At 37.2% G+C, this 20,602-nt stretch overlaps 1 protein-coding gene across 1 annotated transcript in view; it reads left to right on the top strand.

The window, feature by feature from the left end:
- The window catches only part of DNAJC1 (DnaJ heat shock protein family (Hsp40) member C1), a 112,282-nt gene that overhangs the window by 22,692 nt on the left and 68,988 nt on the right, over positions 1-20,602 (top strand). Inside the window, exons 2-3 of the mRNA XM_065666552.1 lie at positions 17,514-17,615; positions 18,425-18,471. Of these exons, the coding sequence (XP_065522624.1) occupies positions 17,514-17,615; positions 18,425-18,471 (149 nt within the window). The remainder of the gene's footprint in view (positions 1-17,513; positions 17,616-18,424; positions 18,472-20,602) is intronic.

The following is a 20,602-nucleotide window of genomic DNA, read 5'->3' as shown; positions in this document are numbered from 1 at the left end:
TAATGGAACAAATATCCTTGACTTGTCTTTAAAATATTGTTTTCACTTTTTGCACAAATGTTGGTATAGAAATATAGAGAATAATTATAGTTGTATCTTGGTGGACCATATCCCAATTTTCTTCTGTTGTTTCCTCATTTTTGAGAGTTGCTTTTCTCCCCCCCCCCATCCCTGCTTGGTCTTTTCAAATATTATTGGTTGAAAAGAGATTATTTTTTTTTTTTTAGGTGAAAAATGTAACCTGTATGTGTGCATATTTTATGTAATAACCTATGTGTTGTGTGTAAGGTCCGTCTAAGTGAAGATGATGATGGAAATTTTCCTCATTTCAGTTTTTCAAGGAATGCTTGCTATGCTAAAAATTCTTTATAAATAAGGCTCTTTCATGCAACTCTGGATCAATATGAACAGAAAGGTTTTCTTGGGTAAGATGAACAGTTCTCCATATGTAAAGTTGTCTTGCTTGTAAAGGTGCCTGTAATTTTTCAGTTCATGGATATTTAAGTCTGACTCTAGATCTATAAATATTATTGAATAAAAGCTTAGCATGCCTGTCAGTTTATTTGGGAGCATAATTCTACCAGTGTTTAGGCAGCAGTTGTATTTGACTCCCATGTAAATACATGCATGAGTCCCAGGATTCCTGTAAACTTGCACAGTTGGAATTCTAGTCTTTAAAACAATGTTGTGTTAATTGCATGCAAATTTTGATCGCCTTATGTGGGAATAATATATTTCTGTATTTTAATTTATTCTTACGCAGTGCAGGAAAACTACATCAAATATACATGAAGTATTGTTTCAGAAATACGACTACAAATACTTAGATTCTTGTTCTCTTTTTTTTTTTTTTAAGGAATTACTTGGATTATTCATGTTTATTCAGTTTGATGGAGTTTGTCTTCCAGGGTATCTGAGGTTTTTTAATTCTTAGTCAAGTGTTTGACATTAGATGTGGTGTTAAAATGAGACGGAGGTGATATGAAAGTATTGCAAGTATGTCTCGTATTGATAAATGCTAACAATGCCATTCACAAAAGCAAAACAGTTCTGGATTACTTATAATTTCTGAAAATGTGCCTCTCAAATTATATTTCAACAAGATTCCAACTAATGTGGATTAAAAATGGTTGCAGTTGTTTGTGGTCTGAAAGTAGGTATCTCCATTTATGCTTTTCGAGTACCCTCGTGTAGAGAAGTTCTACTGAATTATTAAGGAAGAACTTTGTTGTACCGTAACAGAATTAGCAATTAAACCCCTCAGCCAGTTTTTCATGTGGCTGCCATTATTTTTAGAATCTCATTACTTTCATTACACTGCAGAGATTTTGCAAAGTGCTGGGTCTTGTGCTGCTTTGTCTCGGGTGATAAAAATACATATGCCTTGCAGAAAGTCCTTGATAAATACCTGTGGGTCTTTTGAGACAAAACGTACACTTTCCTGTAAGAGAATCATTAGTTGCCTGGACACTGTGTGTTTCAGAATTGTCCGTCTACACCTGGGCTCATCTGCTTGTAATATGTGCAATCTTGTTCCCCTTCCTAACTGATGCACTTGGTTTACTGATTTTTCCCTGCCCTTCTAAAATGATACAGCATATGCTGGTTTTTTGTTCTCTGCAGATATCCGTCTGCTACTGCACATCTCTCAGAAACATTACGCTTTAATTGTTTTAGGGACTAATCCATTTTATATTATATTTGTGTTAAGATTTGTAGTTTGAAATAAGCAAGCTGATAACTAGCCAGATCATTCTGCAATTTAGTGGAGCCTGTTAGAATCAAAATGATTCTTCAGAGAGCTGGGTTTATTTGAAGGGTGTGGGGGGAAAAAGCACTGCTTGTAAGTTTGTATTATAAAGCAGGTCTGCATCGCTTATGCAAATATTTTTCTTCTTTTTGAATCTACTTGTTTCTCTTTTTGTACAACAGCTATGTACATTAATATTGCTTTTAAAGACTAGTGACAAATTTCCAGGAGTGCATACTGTAAAATTAGGGAATGTCAGTTTTCAGAATGTCTCAAATCTTAATTTGGTTTCTTTGTGCTTGTTCATTGTGATGATTTTTAATTCACTACATTATATTCTACAGGGTCTTTACTTATTCAGGCTCGGGGAGAGATCTGGCCCCAGTGCAGCTTCAGGCTTATGTATTGAAAGAGACTGTTGTCTGTAAAAACTGTTTAACCTGTAGATGTTGAGGGTATGTAGAGAGTGGGGGAGAAGATCACGGGGAGGGGGGAAAATGGTTTCATGGGTAAGCCAGTTAGACGAAAAGTGCCCTTGAGGATTGGATTCTGTTCCTGTCTCTGCCACAGAATTCCTATGTGATGCTAGGCAAGTCGTTTAAACGAAACTTTTCCCAAGTGGTGACTAATTGATTTGAGTGCTCTGCAATTCTGGTTGCATAATTTGAGATACTAGGGGCTTATATGCAGAAATGCTGAGGGTTTGCAGCTGCAGCTGAAGACGATTACTGTCTGTGCCGTGAATGTATGGAATGTTGTTTGATACTGAGCACTTGGAAAAATCATATCTGAGATAAAATTAGCACCTGAGATTGCTGAAGATTTTGCATTAATCTGTGCCTCATTTTGCAATCTATAAAAAAGGGAAGGTAATGCACGCTTGTCTGTTAAGATATTAGTGGTGAATAATATTATTGACGAAGTCTGATGCCATTGTGATGGCCTTCAAAACAAATAACCACAGCTTCCAAACGTGTTTGAACAGCATGCAGCTAAGAGCAGATGAGGCCACACATGAACAAATGTGTGGAGAAAAATACTGAATAGCTGCTCGCTGGTATGCAGTCATCTTCTGTACGTTGCAGAAAGACAGGGTGGCAGGAGTAACGGTGACAGATTGTAGGTCCTTTACAGGGAACCATGGAGTTCTTCCCAAATCTCCTTTACCTGTTCAGAATACTCATTATTGTCTGTAGCATGTATCCTCTTCATCACATTTATCACATTTAATTTTTAAACCGTAAGTTTATGTTTTAGATTTATTTAAACTCAAATCTTCCCTTTTAACAACCTTATTATTAATAATAGCCCCTCTTGCTGCTCAAAAAAGAAAAGCAAAATAAAAAAATTATACCATCCTTTCTCTTGGTTCAAAGAACAAACTAGAACTCAACAAAAATTTTTCATCCTTTTGGTCTGTTTGCCAACAGTGTGCTCTTTGTCGACATTGCCACAGGGTATACAGCTTCCACTGCTGGCATCTGCCTGAAGTTGGCTCAGGGTCTGTGTGGAACTAATTGGAAGAGGGGAGCTGGACTAGGAGACAGACTAATTTTAGTCCCCTTCTTCCTTTCTTCCTGCTTCACCCTGCAGTAACTATTTCTGTTGTTTTGTCCAGTTGTGTTAAACTGTGACAGATTTTTTCAGAAATAGTTTTGCAATATTTCTGCCAGGATTTTTGGTTTGGTTTTGTTTTGTCTTTTTCCTTAAAAAAGACAAGTTATGAAAGGAAGAAGTTGCATTTGATGGAACCCTTCTTCATTTCTTGGCATTGATTCCATGGCTGGGTTTATGAGGCACTGAAGTGCAGCTTTGGCCTACTATTGATACTTGCAGGATTGTAAGTAACAAAGCTTTTTTCTGTGTCATAGCTTGCAAACTTGGAAGTTTCAGTCCTTCCCTCTCCATCTGTGTCAAAAGTTACTTTCTAAATACATGCTTGGTTGTCTGTTATCTTTATTTTAGTGTTGACTTTATAACTTGAAAACTTGGGGAAGAGCCCACATAAGGATTTGTCATTGCTTCATTTAAGTCCTGCAATCACAATACTTTTCCTGTAGCTTTTGCATTTGAAATATTTTACATTTGTCAGTGTTTTTTCTACTTGAGGCAGTAGGACCGCAGTTTTATCTTCCGACTTTCACTGTTATCTTTGATGCTGATAATCCTGTAATCTCATGTTGAGAGGCAAGTAAATGAATGGGTAATAGGCACTATCTTCTGCAGGCAGTTGGCTGAGACAGATTTCTGGTAGCATAGTTAATGGGATGTAACCTGTTCCAAGTTTTTATTGCTGCTCACTCAACTGCTGATTCTTCTTTTTCACAGGCACAGAAAAAGGCATGCTTGGCTTTTTATTTTAGCCTTTTCCCCTTATGCAGTTTTGTCTTGCTATCAGCTCTGTTCCCCCAACTTTGTAGTTCTTGCAGTTGGCTACTGCTCTCTGTGCTGCATCCAGTCTGAGGAGCAATCCTTAAAACACAGGTGGTCAGAAGAAAACCCTTGCCTGTTTCTTCTGCTTGTGATGGTAGGTGGATAAAAGATGATGAGAGGCACATATGCTCCGTACAACTGCTGACTTTATATCGGTGGCTGAGAAACTGAGCTTACATTTGCCCCTTTACTTACTTTTCTGTCAGGAGTAGGGAGGATTTCCCAATCTGTTTCACTTGTGACTTCAGAGGGAACACTGGGTGAGAGCTATTATTTTGCCTCCCTCAGCCCTCTGATGATGATGACACTGTTTAGCTTCCCAGCAAAAAAAGGCTTGTTTTTGCTGAATTGTTTTTGTATCTGCATAAGGAGAGAAGCAGGTGCATACACATGTTTGATACCCACTGCCTTTTGTAGTGATGAGGTGGTTGGGTGTTGCACTCACCTAACTGAAGAATGCTTGACGTTGATCTGGAGAACTATTTACTTAACACTCATCTTCTCAACCTTTCCTCCTTGTGCAGACCTGCACTCTCTCTCTTCTAGACTTGTCTGAGCTTTCAGAGCATCTGGTTCAGCTGCAGCCTTGCTGTAGATATGCTGTGAAAGCAGAAGCTTTGCATGTGCCTGTTTCCTTGGCTGCTTCTGTAGGGGAATGCCCCACTGTGAGGGTCTCGCAGTTTGGGCAGAGTCAGTGTCTTCTGCCCTTCCTCTAGCTCTTGCAGGCCAAGAGGGAAGCCATTGATGGATCAGTATGAATTGCTCCCCTCCTTCCCTGATACAAACCTTGCCTCCAAGGTAGTACTGGAAGAGGACTAACTGCTTGCAGGGAATGGCTGTGTGAAAGCAGGGGAATGATCTTTCTGCCTCTCGCTTGGGCCTTTGTGGTTCAGTTCAAACATTTTGATTTGAAAAACACAGAGGGCAATTCAGGGAACAGTGTGCCACTGTGTGTAACGGTATCTGCCCACAGCTGCCATAAATCTTGAGAGGTAATTATCTTCCTTAAGGATTATTTGGCTCATTCTCACTAGGAATAATGTCAGATAAGCATTTTTAGTGGCCACAATAACCAGTTTTCAGACACAGAATTACTGGTTAATAGTAAAGGCTGTGTCCAAGTCAGTTCTGTCACAGGTCCTTGCATATATGCGGCTTTTAAAATACAGGATTATTTTTAAAATTTGATTTTTATTTAGGTTTTGGGTGCTTATAAATTAAGTTCCTATGTGAATTTTAATTGATGGCTCCTAATGCTAAACTTGATTTCTCTATCCAGGTACCTCTGAATACCAGCTGGCTAGTTTATGGCTCAGACAGACTCTGGCAGGTTTCTGAATAGTCTTTTGGGATGTTAGTGTCCCCTGTCTCATGCCCTGGCCCTTTACCAGGTTTGCTGTGTTTTCTGGCACCCAGCTGTGAGTCAAGGTGGTCAGACAGTGCTCATGCTTTCATTTTCTTAGACGTGTGATAACTTTTGGCAGAGTGGTGGGCCACAGCAATAGAGAACATGTTAAGCTTACTGGAGTTTAACTGAGGTGTTTAAGTTTCAGGCTGGGATGTGTCTTTCACACAGAAGTTTTGCTGATGCTGGCATCTGTACTACAGAGTGATAGAGGGCATTCCTATATTCTTTCAAGGAGGCTATGTACTAACTCAGCAGTGAATTACTATATAGGTAGTGGCATGTTACAACCTCCCTGAGGTCTTCTGAGTCCCGAGGTAGTAATAGCTCATTAAAATGGTAGTTAATGAGTATAAAGGGATCATTATGTGACTCTACTACATGATGGGTCGGGCTAAATCCTAACTAGTTCAGTAGAAAGTATTCTAAATAAGGAAGGAAAGAATTTGATAAATGCGGCTGGTAGTTCTTTATAAACCTAGCTATTTAAAGCAGTGCATTTGGAAAAACATAGAAATACATTTTGAATAAATTAATACAGGTTTGTAAATGTGTTTTAGGGGTTTCAGTGGTATTAGTCTCCTTTAGAATCTCAGAGTTACCTTAACATAGTCTGTAATGAAGCATTTGTGGTTAAAAATATGCAGTGTTTGGCCACTTCTGATCAGTTAGGTTTGAAGTAAAAAAAAAAAAAAAAAAAAAAAAAAATTCCTCCATTCTCCCCTAATTGCTGGTACATTTTTCTTTCTTTTTTTTTTTTTTTTTTTTTTTTAAGATCTCAAGATTTGTGGACATTTTCTGTTCTATATGCCAAAAATAAATTATGGAACAACTTCTCTTTGAGGGAGGAGGAGAGTAATGTTCCCTAATATGATTTTTTTCATGGAAAACAACCACCTCAGACATGAGATCTGCTTTTTCATGCATTTCATTTAACTACCGTTATTTTCTGGAGAAGAGTAGATTTATCCAAACCGAACAATGTGACTTTTTTAGCAGCGAGACGAAAAACTTACTGATTTTGGTAAATGCTTCATGTCTTTTTCCAGGCTCTAGAAGGACAAACAAGCATATGAAAGACGGCAGGCTCAGGAACACCCAGATCTCAAAGCTCAAGTTCAGTGGACAGGGCTATTTTTAGTGTCTGTAAATCAAGAAAAATAACATAGCTTCTATGAAATGAGCCCTTCAGAAATATCATAGTATGGTACAGAAGCTAGGGTAATAACAGGAAAAGGAGGGTGGAAGCAAATATGAAATGCATTAAATAAATATATACATATATTGTAAACATACAATAGATAGATATATGATTTTCAGAGAGGTGTTTCTGCTTTCTGTGTAGAGGAAGAAATTATTACTGCTGTACCTGGATATGGTTTACTACAGTGGCTTTACCATATCCTCATTGAGGTGTTTTTGTTGCAGGAATTAAGTATTTATAATAAACAAAATATGGGACATCTTAAAAGGAATGCCTGAATTAGAAAAAATATAATCTATTTGTAGAAATCCCTATTTGCTTTTCATCTTCTGTTTAGTCTTTATTTTCCTCTGACATTCTTAAGGAACTGGGCTGATCAAACCTGTTCCTGTTCCATACTGTCTTTCAAAACTAATGCTGATAACAGATGGAGAAGGTATTCTAAACTCAGATTATGTGTATGACTTACTAGTGATCGTCTCCTGCAAGATGACTTTCTTAGTAGTTCAGAGTAACTGCTCTGTAACAGGAAAAATAAACCTAATGCTTCGCAGACCAAGTCATGGAGCAGGGCCCCATGGGACTTAATAGCAAAGAAGTGTTTCCTGCTGCCTCTTGATACTTGCCACTCCTTCTGAAGCTCTTTTAGGTTTTGTGAAAATCTCATTTTTTTCCTCTGGCATGAGCATCTGTCATCTTCGGTGTGACAAGAATACTGTCTTTCAGCCAGGACCTTTAAAACTGCAGAAACAGATAAATCCAGTTGGAATATTTTCAGAGTTATTATTAAATTGATCATCAAAAGGGTATTTACATTCTAAATTATTGTGCTGCTGGTGACCTACTATACCCTGCTGTGACAGAACCGGTTAAATTTAAGTCACGCCTGATAAATGCATGCAAGACCTGCTTGTAAAGGAGACTTCAGCAGTCTGTTCCAGTGATCCGCTAGCGATGCTTCTGGGAAGTTTTCCTGGTACCTAACTTGAATCTCCCTGTGCTGTTATCTGACTGCTACTGCTTAGACCTGATAGATCAGACCAGGCAATTACTCCCTTTTTCTTTCCAGCTACCTTTAATGTATTTGAAGATGTTATTTCCTTGTGTCAGCTGCCTTTCCTTTAGGCTTAAGCCGCTCTTGGTTTTTTCAGTTTTTCTGAACAAGTCACTGTTTTTGTCTCCTAGACCTCTTATTATTCAGGTTTTTTTTCCTTATCTTCTGAACAGGCTTATAGCTTTCTTTAATGGCATTGTTTGAACTGGAGGCAGCAATCTGCTGAGGTCTTACAATTGCTGTGTGAAATGGAATGGTTGCTCCCTGCCACACTGCTCGTGTCTCGGGCTGTGCTACACAGAAAGGCATCATGCCACTGACTCGTGCTCAGCTTGTGATTCACTGATCATTTCTGCCTAACTGCTTTTTCTATCCTGTGTTTGTGTAGTTGATGAATTATGAATTCTGTCCAGATGTACACTATTAGTCTTCCACTTAGGAAATAATGTCATATTTTTTTAGAACAATTCTCCAATTTGTCCAGATCTTTCAAAATTCTTATTCTCTTTGACAGCATCTTTGTAGGTTTTCCCAGGTTAGTGTTAACTACCAGTGTAATAGTGATTCTGTAATTCAACTTCCTGGTTAAAATACTGAGTATCAGTGCACCTGGGACAGACCTCATAAAATCCTGTTTGATGCACATTTTCATTTTTGACAGATCCTTTATTCAAGGTATGATTTATTTTCTTTCTGGTTTGTTTTGCACCTGCAAGAGAAGCTTCACCATACCCGTGTTTTTGTCATCTGTTGTACATGAAATATGTTATTTAAGATAAGAAAATGACTGCTTTCATTCTAAGCTTATGCAACAGCTTTTATTTAACTGTGTTCTTAAATATTTTGTGAAGTTGAGCAACAATTACAAACACAGATCGGAGCATTGTGTAAGCATTCAGGACTGCTGGGGGGGTACACTTGTTTATGTGTATTTTTATATTGGCCTCTGTGTGTGTGCGTGTGATGGATGTGTGTGGGTGTATGGGCCCATAAATTGGTGTCCTTCACTGCTGATAGGGCTGAGGAAGTGGCTAATAAATACTTAATGTTTATTCTGAAAGGTAATGCCTGTGGGGATTATTCACTATGTAAATGTTGTGTTGATGCAGAAGTTAATGGGTAGGTTTTTGAAAACTGTGTTGGAGAGAGTTGTTCTCTGCTGGCTTCCTGTATGGCTTTATAGTAGTTTCTTTTCAGCCATACATCTTGTATCTTGCCTCTTGTATGCCCTTTCCTCATTTTGTGGATGCCAGAAAGGATGGCAATAAACACCTTTCTAAAAATATAAGAAGTTTTAGAGCTCACAAATAAATTAAAGCTGTAGTCACAAAAGTGACAGCAACAATTCATGTGCACAGGAATTGACTAAAGCATTTGCAGGAGGGTTATTTGTTCTATTTGTTTTGAACTTTGGTTTGCTTTGACCAAAATCTGCGGTCATTAGTAATCTCCCTCTAAAAATTATGCTTAAATTGAGATCTGTGAAACGGTTATTTGAACAGACAGGCTAGTTATGTAGGAGTGTATGGGTCAGTCATGTCAGTTCTGGTGGAAGGGTATAATGAGAACAGGATAAGCAAAAGGAGGAGGAGGTAGAGGCCTGGTATGGATGCAACCTTGCTGATTCTCTAATTTCCTCTAATTCCCTGCTTTCTGTAAAGAAGTTGGAAATGTATGAAAGCTGAAATGTAGCCAGAGAGCTATATAAATAAATAACATATTTGGGGCATTACACGGTTGGTTGGAACTTGTCAGATCCAACACCCCAAAATCTTTGCCACCTTGTACAGATTCTCCACAGTGGTGAGCGTCAACTGCATTCAGCTGTCCTTGGGTATAGTGCCACCTCTGTAAATCAGGGGCCTGTGCTTTCTAGGGCCAAAGGCATTGAGCAAGATTTAGACCCTGCAGGTTAGACATTAAGAAAAAATTTTTCACTATGAGGGTGGTGAGGCACTGGAACAGGTTGCTCAGAATAGTTGTGATTGCCCCATCCCTAGAAGTGTTCAGGGCCAGGCTGGACAGAGCCTTGGGCAGTATGGTCTAGTGTGAGGTGTCGCTGTCTATGTCGGGGGGTTGGAACTAGATGATCTTTAAGGTCCCTTCCAACCCTAGCTATTCTATGATTCTACAATCACATTTTGTGTCCCCTGCCAGCCTGGACTGTAAAAGTAGTGGTCTGTCTTTGTAGCAATTTAGTTTCAGGAATTTTGTAGGGAATATTTTTACCCGAGAGCTGTATACTGGAAATCTGATATGATAGGCAGGTTTTTAAAAAGAACTCCCTAGGAGCAGCTTTATTTACCCTGTAAGAGAATACACACAGGTGTACATAAATACACACAACTATCTATAGTATAGAAATTATGTAAGGCATATTGTATAAATATGTAACCAGTAAAGGTAATCTATAAAATTGAATCAAAATATATGTCTTAGTGTTCCTGGAGAAACATGTGAAATAAATAAAGGATACTGAATCGTTCCTTCCTTTTGAACTACCAGAATGAAAACCTAAATGGACATAAACTATAACAGTAGGATTTAAAATTAGCCATTGTGGTCTGGAATAGTGTCTTCTGTTGTTGTTTGATAGCTTTTGTCCATTTTGAATTTGAAGCACAGTTCTAAAAATGTTGAGAGTTGATGGGTATTCTCTGCATCTCGGAGACAAAGCTTACGTTAAAACATAACTTATGGTTGTACATGACAGTGTTCTCTTGGGCAATCTAATTTTTCCTGCGTAATCAGTTTCTGAAAACCTAAGTAAAAAAGGTAAAAGGCTAAAGTAGTTTCAGCAGAAGAAAAAAATTCCATATAAATACTGTTGTTCAAATTGGTCAAGAAAACCTAAACCCATATAATTGAGCACATGTGCTGAGGAGATCACTTTTTTCGGTTTCTCAAGCATGAGGCAGCAGAATTTTCATTCATTTGGCACGCCAGGCTGAAAACAGAGTCTTCTTTCATTTGACACACTCCCCTGGAAACAAACATGCCAGTGAAGGGATTGTGCCAGTTATCAGAAGCTCACAGGAATACATTGTGCTGGTTTGTGTTCATTTTCATTTCATGAATTGCTTTAAAACTTAGCAACATAAGAAAGCGTTAAAACACCTTTTTAGCGTTATTTTTTAGTTCCTATGTACTTCCCTGCTGTGCTGTTATTCAGTTTAAATCAATGGAATGTTGTGAGATACATGGCTTGGTTTGGAGCAGATCTCTTCTGCCTGGGTATACTTGGAGCATTCATCTGTAGAAAAGCAGCAAATTTGAGTTTAACTGAATTTTCATTCTTGAAAAAGATGAATCTCTTAGAACTTGTATAAAAAAGGATGAATTAAACAAAGGATGTGCAACAAGAAATGCAAGCTAAAACTCAGCTGGTATCTGTTAACTGTGAAAGTTCAGAGACAATGCTTGATCTTTTGGGAGACGCTTGTCTTTGCTAGAGTTATGTTCTTGAGAATTGCTAGCGGGACTTTCCCATCTCTGGAATTTTCTGTAAGACTCTTGTATCCCTTATACATGTTTTTCCAAGCGCAAACTTGGCGAACTCAGGTGTACTTCTTGGAACTAACCTGGTTATGGGAGCTTAAATTAGGACCAGGTTGCAGTGGATGGATGTGAAGCAAATATGGGAATGGTATTTTAATCGAGTTTGATATGGATGAAGATTCCTTTATTTCCTAGTCCTGTGTTGCTGCTGTTACAGGAGCAACCATGTTAAGATATGGGTATGTCTGCTCTATGTGGTCGTTGCTTTTCCTTCTGGTGCTACTGAGCAGTTTCTGTGTAGAAACAGCATGGGTAAGAGGTGTGGTTGGTTTTTTTCTTTCTTTCTTTTTAAAGGGAAGGTACTTCCCAAAAAGCTGTTTGGGGAAATGAGGATGCCTGTGGTTGTGCACAGGTCATTTGTATTGTGACATTTAAGGCTGTTTGGTGCTGATGATAGGAATTTTATTGTTTGCTTCCTAAAGTCTCATTGACTTTTTTTAAATGTTTGGGTTTAAAAAAAAAAAAAAAAGGAAGAAAAAGAGAAAAGGAACAAAGTCTAGAGCTAAGACAAACCACTGACTTGTACAGTTCTGGTGGTAAGCTTCCAGTCAGAGTGGCCTTCCAGCAGGTTGAAGAGGTGTGTGTCAGTCTGTGAAACTAAGCGGGAATGAGAATCAGGTTGGAGGAAGTGTCACAGCTGTATCGTTTCTGCCATAAGAATTACCTAGGGAAGGCCTAGGGAACAGCAGTGGTTCAGTTCTGACTACTCAAGAGAACGAGACACTTAAAGAGGGGGTCACACTGTGTTCCTTGATGTTGCTCAAGGAAGGAGGGCTGTGGATATTTAATTATTGGCTTACAGTTGTTTGTTTGGTTATGGATATTATTTTTTTTGTGGATTTCACGAGAAAATAACCAGCTATAAAGCAGCAATGTTGACACAATGTTTGATAAACATCTGTAGCTTCTGTCCAGTTATTTGTCCCTGCTTGTGTTGTGACTTTGTGCGGGACAGCCTATGCATCCTGCAGTTTCAAATCATGGAAGAAAAATACATGACTGTGAATTTACAAAGTTTGCTTTTTTTTTTTTTTCCTGTACTATTCTATTTTAACTTGTATACTTGATGGTTACCAAAAGGAAAAGAGTGATTTATACCCCTTATTCTACACAAAAATTCTGAATGGAATGTTTTGTTGAGGAAAGCTTATTCCTTTTTAATTGCTCTTGAATAAAAACCCCACAAGAGTTATGTAAGTTTGATTTATAATTTCGGAAGGCTGAAAAAGGCCTCATGAAGGCCTGCTTGTGCTGAGGTTATTTACAGGTATAAGGTTCACACTTGAAATACAGTCATCTGGTGCTCTATGCAGTTGTCACTTTTGGTTGCTGTATAGCTTCAGTAACACACGCTGTGGAAAATTCTACACAGTTACACATCAGCACTGCAATGAAATAGACATACTGATGTCATTCTCTTCTCACCTATTAACAAGTGATTGGCCAAACTGCGGGTGAATAGAAATGTGATTTCTATCTTCATACTTGGTCCTCTGGACCACATGCCTTCCCATTGCTAATAAAGATATATTGCTAATAAAGATACATGCCACCTATTTGAAGACATCAGCAGGCATATTTAAAACCCAGGGTGAATCAAGCACATTTACTGTGTTAGAAGCAGTTGCTAAATTGTAAGTAACTAAGTCTTGTTGTATAACTGCATTGCACTCAAGGGAACAATTTGGGTTTTGAATTGTGTATGTTGGTAAGTGAAAACTATGTAGACATTGATTATTTTTTTCCCCTTGACCTAATCACTGTTTGCCTATGGCAATATCTGATATGTTATGTGTTCGCCAAGAATTGTCTTGGGACCACAATGAGGCTTTTTTTGCCTTTTTTTCTTTTTTCTTTTCTTTTTTTAGCTTCATTAGTGATCATTGTTACATTAGCAATAGAAGGTAGTGGAGTAATATGCTTGTGCTGTAATACGCCAGTTCTGTTTATTGTAAAGGTGGAAGTGAACTCTGTAGGTGTGAGTCTGAATTTGTATAGACAGAGTAGAAGACCAGATTTGAATCTTCGTACATTTTCAGCAAGAAATGAATTTTAAAAATGGGACAAATGCCTGGTTAGGTGATTTATTTTTATATGTGTTGTGAAAAAATTCTTTCTTTGTTTCTCCTTGTATATTTGTAGTCTAATGGTAGAACTTTTCTTGGCAATACTAGAGCATATGAAAATGATGCCAAGTAGGATTTAGTAATGTGTTTTTCATTGTCTGAATTGAACAAGTTGCCAAAAGTTAATGCAGAAATAGTGGTAAGAAAGTTTCCTCCTCTCCCCCACTCTGGGAATCTGATGTGTATTACCTTTTAGACAAAATTAAATATTCTAACAGAGTACCTTAAGAAATGCGTTTAGCTCTTGATATACTGTTGATTCCTTCAAATGGTAATTTTGTGTGCTAAAATACTTGTTTGTAGTATAAGGGATTACGTGAAAAAGTGTAGAAAGATGAACTTCCAACAATCTACCTAGGAGTCATGTAACTAGTCACATGGACACTCTGCTTGTTCAATATAGTGTTAGCAATTAAGAAATTCCCTCATCAGTACTTGCATATTTGCATGCAAGACTGTGGTCTTGCAGTTTGGTATTTCTGAGAGTTAAATCTAGCGCAAAACATCTTCTCCATTGAGTTGCCTGCTATGTGCATTTTTTCCAGCTTTGCAGCTGACAGCTGGGCAGGTTTTAGTTTAGCTTGGAGCATTCGTTTTGCATTATCTTTTGATATAAGTGCTTGTGTTATGCTCCGTGTTTCAAAATATACATGATGGATTATTGCCTTTTTTCCTTCTGAGCAGCAGTCTGTCATATGAAAGTGGACTTGCATGTTGCATGTGGAAGTGTGTGCTGCTGTTGCAGTGAGAGTAGTCCTCAACTTGTAAGATCCCTTAACTGGAAATGGATGTACGAAGAGATGTTCAACATTTGAAGCATGATGGGACAATATTGCTTTGAAGAGCTAGTTATCAAGGCAGGTGGTGCTTTTGATGTTTGTATCCACATGAGGGAGACAGTGTGACAGGCTCATTTGCCTTAATTGGTGGTAAAATTTGCCAACCTGAAGCACAGTGTTGGAGAAATCACTTAATGCACTAGCTGTCTATAAGATTACCTGCTGCTTGCTTCTGCTGTTAACTGATACGCCTGTACAGATTTTATTTTTCCTTCCTTAAATGTAACTAAGGTCAAGATTTCGGCAAACACAGCCATCCAACATGTTTTCTGAGCTTTTTCTTTAAAATGCAGAAAACCGTAATGTGGTCATGGTTTTCTCTCTCAAATCTTTGGACTTCTGCCCTAATATGTGAAATAATATTTCAGTCTGTAGAAAACATGACTCTTAACCCCAGTGTTTTGTTGTTCAGCCTTTATGGCAGTGTTCCTGAAGGTTGCTAACAAAGTCAGTTAGCTATAATTGAAAGTCTCTTAAGACAGCTGACTCAAGTATGGTAGGTGTTTCTTTATTAATTTGAAAATAATTGTTCTTTGTAGCTTATGTAGGGTCATACACTGCTAGGAAGTTCTCAAGTGATGAGAGGCTTTTCTAAAAACCCAAACACTTTTGTTCAGGGCAACTCCCAGAGGATCTGGAACCTTGCCCGAAGATGCCCAACATTACCTGTAGGTAGCATTAATTAGCAAAATGTTTGGAACATACAACATTTTCCTGTGTTGTGTTTGACAGTATTGTGGAGAAATTGGTTAGCAGGCAGAATTATTGTTGCTGCAGAAATTAATGTAGACCAGTTGTAATTAAATCATTCACAGCAACATCCCATATTTAATTTCTTGCCAGTATTATCACCTTTTCAACCTTCTAGGGCTTAATTGCAATTAGGTAGTAAGTTCATAAAGATCACTTTCATGGTTTAGCTAAAACCATGGCCAGTAAACTATTTCCTGATTTTTTTTTTTTGCAGTAGTAGTGCTGAAATACTTTGTCTTGAAGACAAGCCTACATTGTGTATGAAGTGGGCTGGTAGATGAGGGAAACAAAAGTATCTCTAAATTATTCCTGGTAACTAAGAGGAACAGTCTATTTTTGTAAATTCTTAACTTTTTGTTCCACCTTCTGAAGGTGAAGCAACATAAATATTTAAGCAACTTTATTCTTTCAGAGTTGAATTGGGATCTCTTGCTTTGCTTAAGCATGAGACAGATAAACTACCTTTTGTCCTGATCTTTAGCACAAATAATTATGCTGCTCCCAAGTAAAATTGAAGTTTAAATTGTTTGGATACAACTGAAAACACCATAACTTTGTTTACTTGTTTGTTTGAAGTAATTGGAAGAATGCTGTGGGACAACCTTTTAATGTTCTTTTATCAGGTTTTTAACTGTTCACTGTGACTGTTCCATAAATAATACCAAGCGCATCTAAATGTGTGGTAGAGAAGAAATAAGCTGTGTTTTATCCTAAATACACAGTCTGGAGGTTATACATGTTTATACACATTTCTTGAGGTTATGATGGTCTCAATCTCTAACTTAAAAAAATTTATTTACTTTGCATTTTCTCATTTATTTAATCTAATTTTATTAAGTTTGCATCTCAAGAATTTAATGTTTCCTTGTGCTTAGAATAGATACTTAGTCAGTCTCTTCCTTCCCCTTCACCAAGAGTTAAAAATAAACCTATAAAACAATGGCAGTATGAAATAGCTCCCTAGCAGCAATGAAGCTGGAAACAAGCTGGTACTTAACCAGAGGAATTTTGCTTTGGTGTCCCAGGCCTTAGAAGTAGCTGTTGGAAAATTTAAAAATGAAAAATGCATATGCAGTCTTTTTGGGAGAAATCTTGCTGCGAGTAATAAAAGCACCTTCCTCCTTTGGCGGAGAAGAGGGTATGGAAGTTTTGGTCTTGCATTCGGGGATAATACCAGCTTACTTAAAATATCATTTCAAAGCTGAACTTGAGAAAATTTTGCCTTACACCCCCCGCTTTATCCTTTTGCTCTTCGCCTCCTCCAGTCTTTCTCTAATATTCACTCCTGGCCCAAACTTGTATACAGCGTTATAATAGCCTCTTGTTATAAAACTGAAAATTTTAAAATGAAAATAATGATTTGTAATAAAAAGACTGACAGACTAATTATAGTATTGCATTAATTATTATCTTATTTCAGCTCTGTTCCTCTCACAGCTAATTCAGATCTGGGTTTTGGTGGTTTTTAATCCCTGTTGACACTGTAATTTTGAGAGAGAGAATATACTGGGGAATAATATATACAAAATCAAGAAATAAAAATCGTCAGATAAACAGTTGATTTCTAAAATGTTGCCTTGGAGATGTTAGTAATAGAATGCAAGTAGTTCTGTTTAAATATGATGCTTTGTGTCTCTTCTGCTGAGTTTAACACCTATATACTATGTAATATAACTCTTGAAATCTTCCATTTCTGGATGTTTTTATAGCATGTACTAAATAGCAGTCATTCAGTCAAAAATCTGTGCATTGTGCAGCTAAGTTGGTACCTCACTGATGCATTTTACATCCTGAGTTTTTTATTTTTTTCCCTCCTCAAATGTGTGCAATTCTTACAATGATTAAGATAAAGATTGATGTCGGTGCTACAGTATAGCTTCAAGACTGCAATTTGAAGCTACTTTAGAAAAATACAATTCTTTAGACACAGTGAAGCTGAAGTTGAATGGAAGTCCTATTACTGGTGAATTACATGTAAATATTAATAAGGGAAGAGTTCAGAGCAAGTCCTGAGTTTGGGAAATTGAGCATGATAATTTTCTGAAATGATGTCTGTCTTGAAGACATGCAGATGCAATAATTTTCAGGTTTTATTTGAACTTTCAAGTGGTGTAGAAGGTGCCTGGGTTAGTGTTTAAGCAAGAAAGTGCTTGGAAGTTTTGGCAAATATCACTGTAATGGATGTATGGTAATGAAGGAAGTTAAGTTGAAAGATGAATTGGACTGAATGGCTGTTTCATTCAGTCATTTAGGCTAGGCTAGTTGCATGGTTCGGTTGTTAGACATCTCAAATTACATTTGCCTTAGTTCCTGCACTTGGTTGACTCTCTTTACATCTTAACAAATTCTGAGAATTAGTTTCTGACCATTTGCTTTGTTTTACTTTTTCAGGATGCTTCGTCCGCAGACATTCGGAAAGCATATCGAAAGCTTTCACTGGTTTTACACCCAGACAAGAATAAAGATGAAAATGCAGAGACACAGTTTAGGCAAGTAAGTGCAATGTGTGGCAATACATTTTTCAGGGAAAATAGAATCAGAACTTTTTATGATGGTGTGTTTCAGTAAGAACTATGGTACACCTTTGAAATGACTAAGCTGAACACTGAATTACGTTTTCCCTGATGTATTGATTAAAAACAAGTACACTTTTTCAGAATTAACTTGTTGCATAACTCCTAAATTAGTATTTACCTGTTATTAACATTAATTTGAACATAACACACTTGTACTCTTAGGAGGGTAATATGTTTTGCACTTCATGTAATGCTGTTTATAAATAGCTTTTTCAAAAGCAGCAGGGAAAAAAATATGATCAGTTTTCAATGCAAGCCATATGTGGGTATAATTAATGAAAACATTCATTTTAGTTTTTGAATATGTGCCTTTTGAATCTTTACAGAGTGAAACCACGAGACTCTTGTAATCAGCTCTACCTTTAGAAATATACTTCTGATGACTAAATAGGGGCTACTTAATTTCAGTAGCATCTTTAGGATGAAACAAATTATACCTTTTATTTTTAAGGTGTAACTGATGCAAGACTCAGGTTGACAAATGCAAAGAGGGGAAAAAAAACAAGGCTTCTGTAGGAGTTGTTTGTGTATCTGATGATACTTTGTGTATGAATGTGTCACTGTTTTTTTTGCATATTGAATTTGCTTCTCAGTGTTGCAGGGAAATGTGAAAACTAGCAAAGGTCATTAGTTGGCAAACATAAAATATGATACTACTATTCAAAGTTTGTAAACTCTTTTGTGTGGGGGTTTTTTCCCCCCTTCCTTTTTCTGGTTTTGTTTTAGTTGGTGGCCATCTATGAGGTTTTAAAGGATGAAGAAAGGAGGCAGAGGTGAGTTAATTCGCACAGTTTCTTAAATAAAGCATTCGTGCCCGTGATATATTTAAGTCCTATTTGACTTAATTGTAACTCTTCAGATGATTTTTTTGTGTAATTTACATTTGCAATTCTTAGGTTTAATTAAAGATTGTATGTGGCTTAAAGTGGAAGCTGGTGGTTTTTTTTGTGTTATAGACTGGTTATACTCCTTTAAAATTGGTATCTCAAAGAACTTCAAAAGCTTGCTGTTATTTGGAGCAATTTTTTTAACACATAATTATATCACTTGTTGAGTTGTGTTAATTCTCATTGCTTATTTTATTAAAACAATGAAATGGTTGAAAATACAGGCCACTGATTCAGCTGACAGTTGTATGTCATTGTATTAATAAAATTTTTATCTTGAGGTTTGTAGCATGATATTTAGGGATTATTTCCAGTGTACATCTTCAGCATTGTTTTCTGTTGCTTAGTTAATTGTTTTTTCTTTCAGATGTATTATTTACAATACTGTAAACTTTGGTATAAATAGTGTAAGTTTTTAATAAGTAATAGCTGTCCTTGCTGCGTCAGGAGTATGTCCAGCAGTACCTGGAGGGGATAGAATTGGGAACTGGAAACCTGGGGCTGAGCTGCTTTTTCGAAGATTGTTTAAAATTGGATTTTTTTTTTGTTCTTTTGAGCTGATGAGCATTTAATGATTATCTGGGACACTTGAAAGAGTTTTGCTTTTGGGTTGGAGTTATAGTAAATCACCTTTTGGCTTACAAGTATTTAAACAGGGCTTCACGAGACATTTCTTGAAGGGTTATTGGCTTTGTAGATGTCTTGGCAGGAGTCCAGGTTTTATAGTACAGATTATCTACTTTTTGATAATCCTCTCTTGAAGTGTCATGAAAATGTACTTAATAGAAGTACTTTTGGAAATTTGGTAGGGTTGGGTTTTATTTTTTTTTTTTTACCTCTCGAGAATTTCATTGTGAAGTTCTATTCAAGGAATCCTTTTTAAAAAAATAAATGTTAGTTTAAGTGGTTCCAGACCACTTGAAAAGTGAGTTATCCTCCAAATTTTCCCACCTTTTTGTTTATAACATTGTTTACATCTACTTTCTGATACTGCCTTTCTGGAACTTAATTCCAGCTTGGAATCTCGAAGAATTTCCTTGCAGCTGTAATAGCAGCTTTTTGCATGGAACGGTGATGCAGCAGCTTCTGCAACTTAGGTTTTTAAGCCTTGCATGCATTGTGAATATGAATGATTTAACCCAGCTTGTTTACAAGAATCTTGTTAATTAATACAGCACAGTGATTACAAATGAGAACTTAAAGTAGTGGTAGATTGTTCTCACTTAGATTGAGTTCACTGTCAGTAACTTGTTTTGTACATAGTGTCGTATCTTTCTTGTACAGTGTGGGTGCATGGTTGAGAGTTGACTAGTTTATCTTCAGAGAATTTTCTGGAAATAATATGCAGAGTTTAGAAATAACATGTACAGTAGCATAGCTATATGGTGTCATTATTGATTTATTGGTCAGATATATCACACAGTTGACATTCTTAATGATAAACTCTCAGTTGAGCTTGTAAATGGAGGGTAGTCTGTCCTGTGTTAAGGCATTGTTGTAGCATGCCTTTAAAACAAGTATTAAGTAAGTGTGCTAGGAGCTGCTCCTTCTCTATTGTGTTATAAGGTAACTCGTGGGTTTTGTGGCAGAAGAAAAGGGAGAATTACTGCTTTTTTTGCTATCTCTCTACTTTAGATGTTGATACTTGCCTATGCATTGTGTGAGGTGATAAATGTAGTGAAAAGAGGCTCAAAAGTTACTGTCATGCCCATGTACTGGGGAGAAACTACACTGCACCCTTTGTCTTTCAGAGCTTATCTCAATTTCATCCTGATTTCAGAGACACTTTATTTGGATCTGCTGTAGTAAAGCCTTCTGCCAAGTTCCCCACCCCAGACAGTGTTGTAGTTTTTATATCTGAAATAACTCAAAGACTGATGGGATGAGAAGGAAGTAAGTTCTGTTTCTTACAAATTAGTCAGTGAGTAATTTTGGCATTTTAGCTGGGAATCCCTTCACAACTGGACACCTAAATAGGTTGGGGCATGGGATTACACCACCTTGAGAAGAGTGAGCT

This window comes from Lathamus discolor, chromosome 2, assembly GCF_037157495.1.
Source record: "Lathamus discolor isolate bLatDis1 chromosome 2, bLatDis1.hap1, whole genome shotgun sequence".
Classification (NCBI taxonomy): domain Eukaryota; kingdom Metazoa; phylum Chordata; class Aves; order Psittaciformes; family Psittacidae; genus Lathamus; species Lathamus discolor.
The sequence above is the reverse complement of the archived record's forward strand: the minus strand, read 5'-3'. Positions and strand labels throughout refer to the sequence as shown.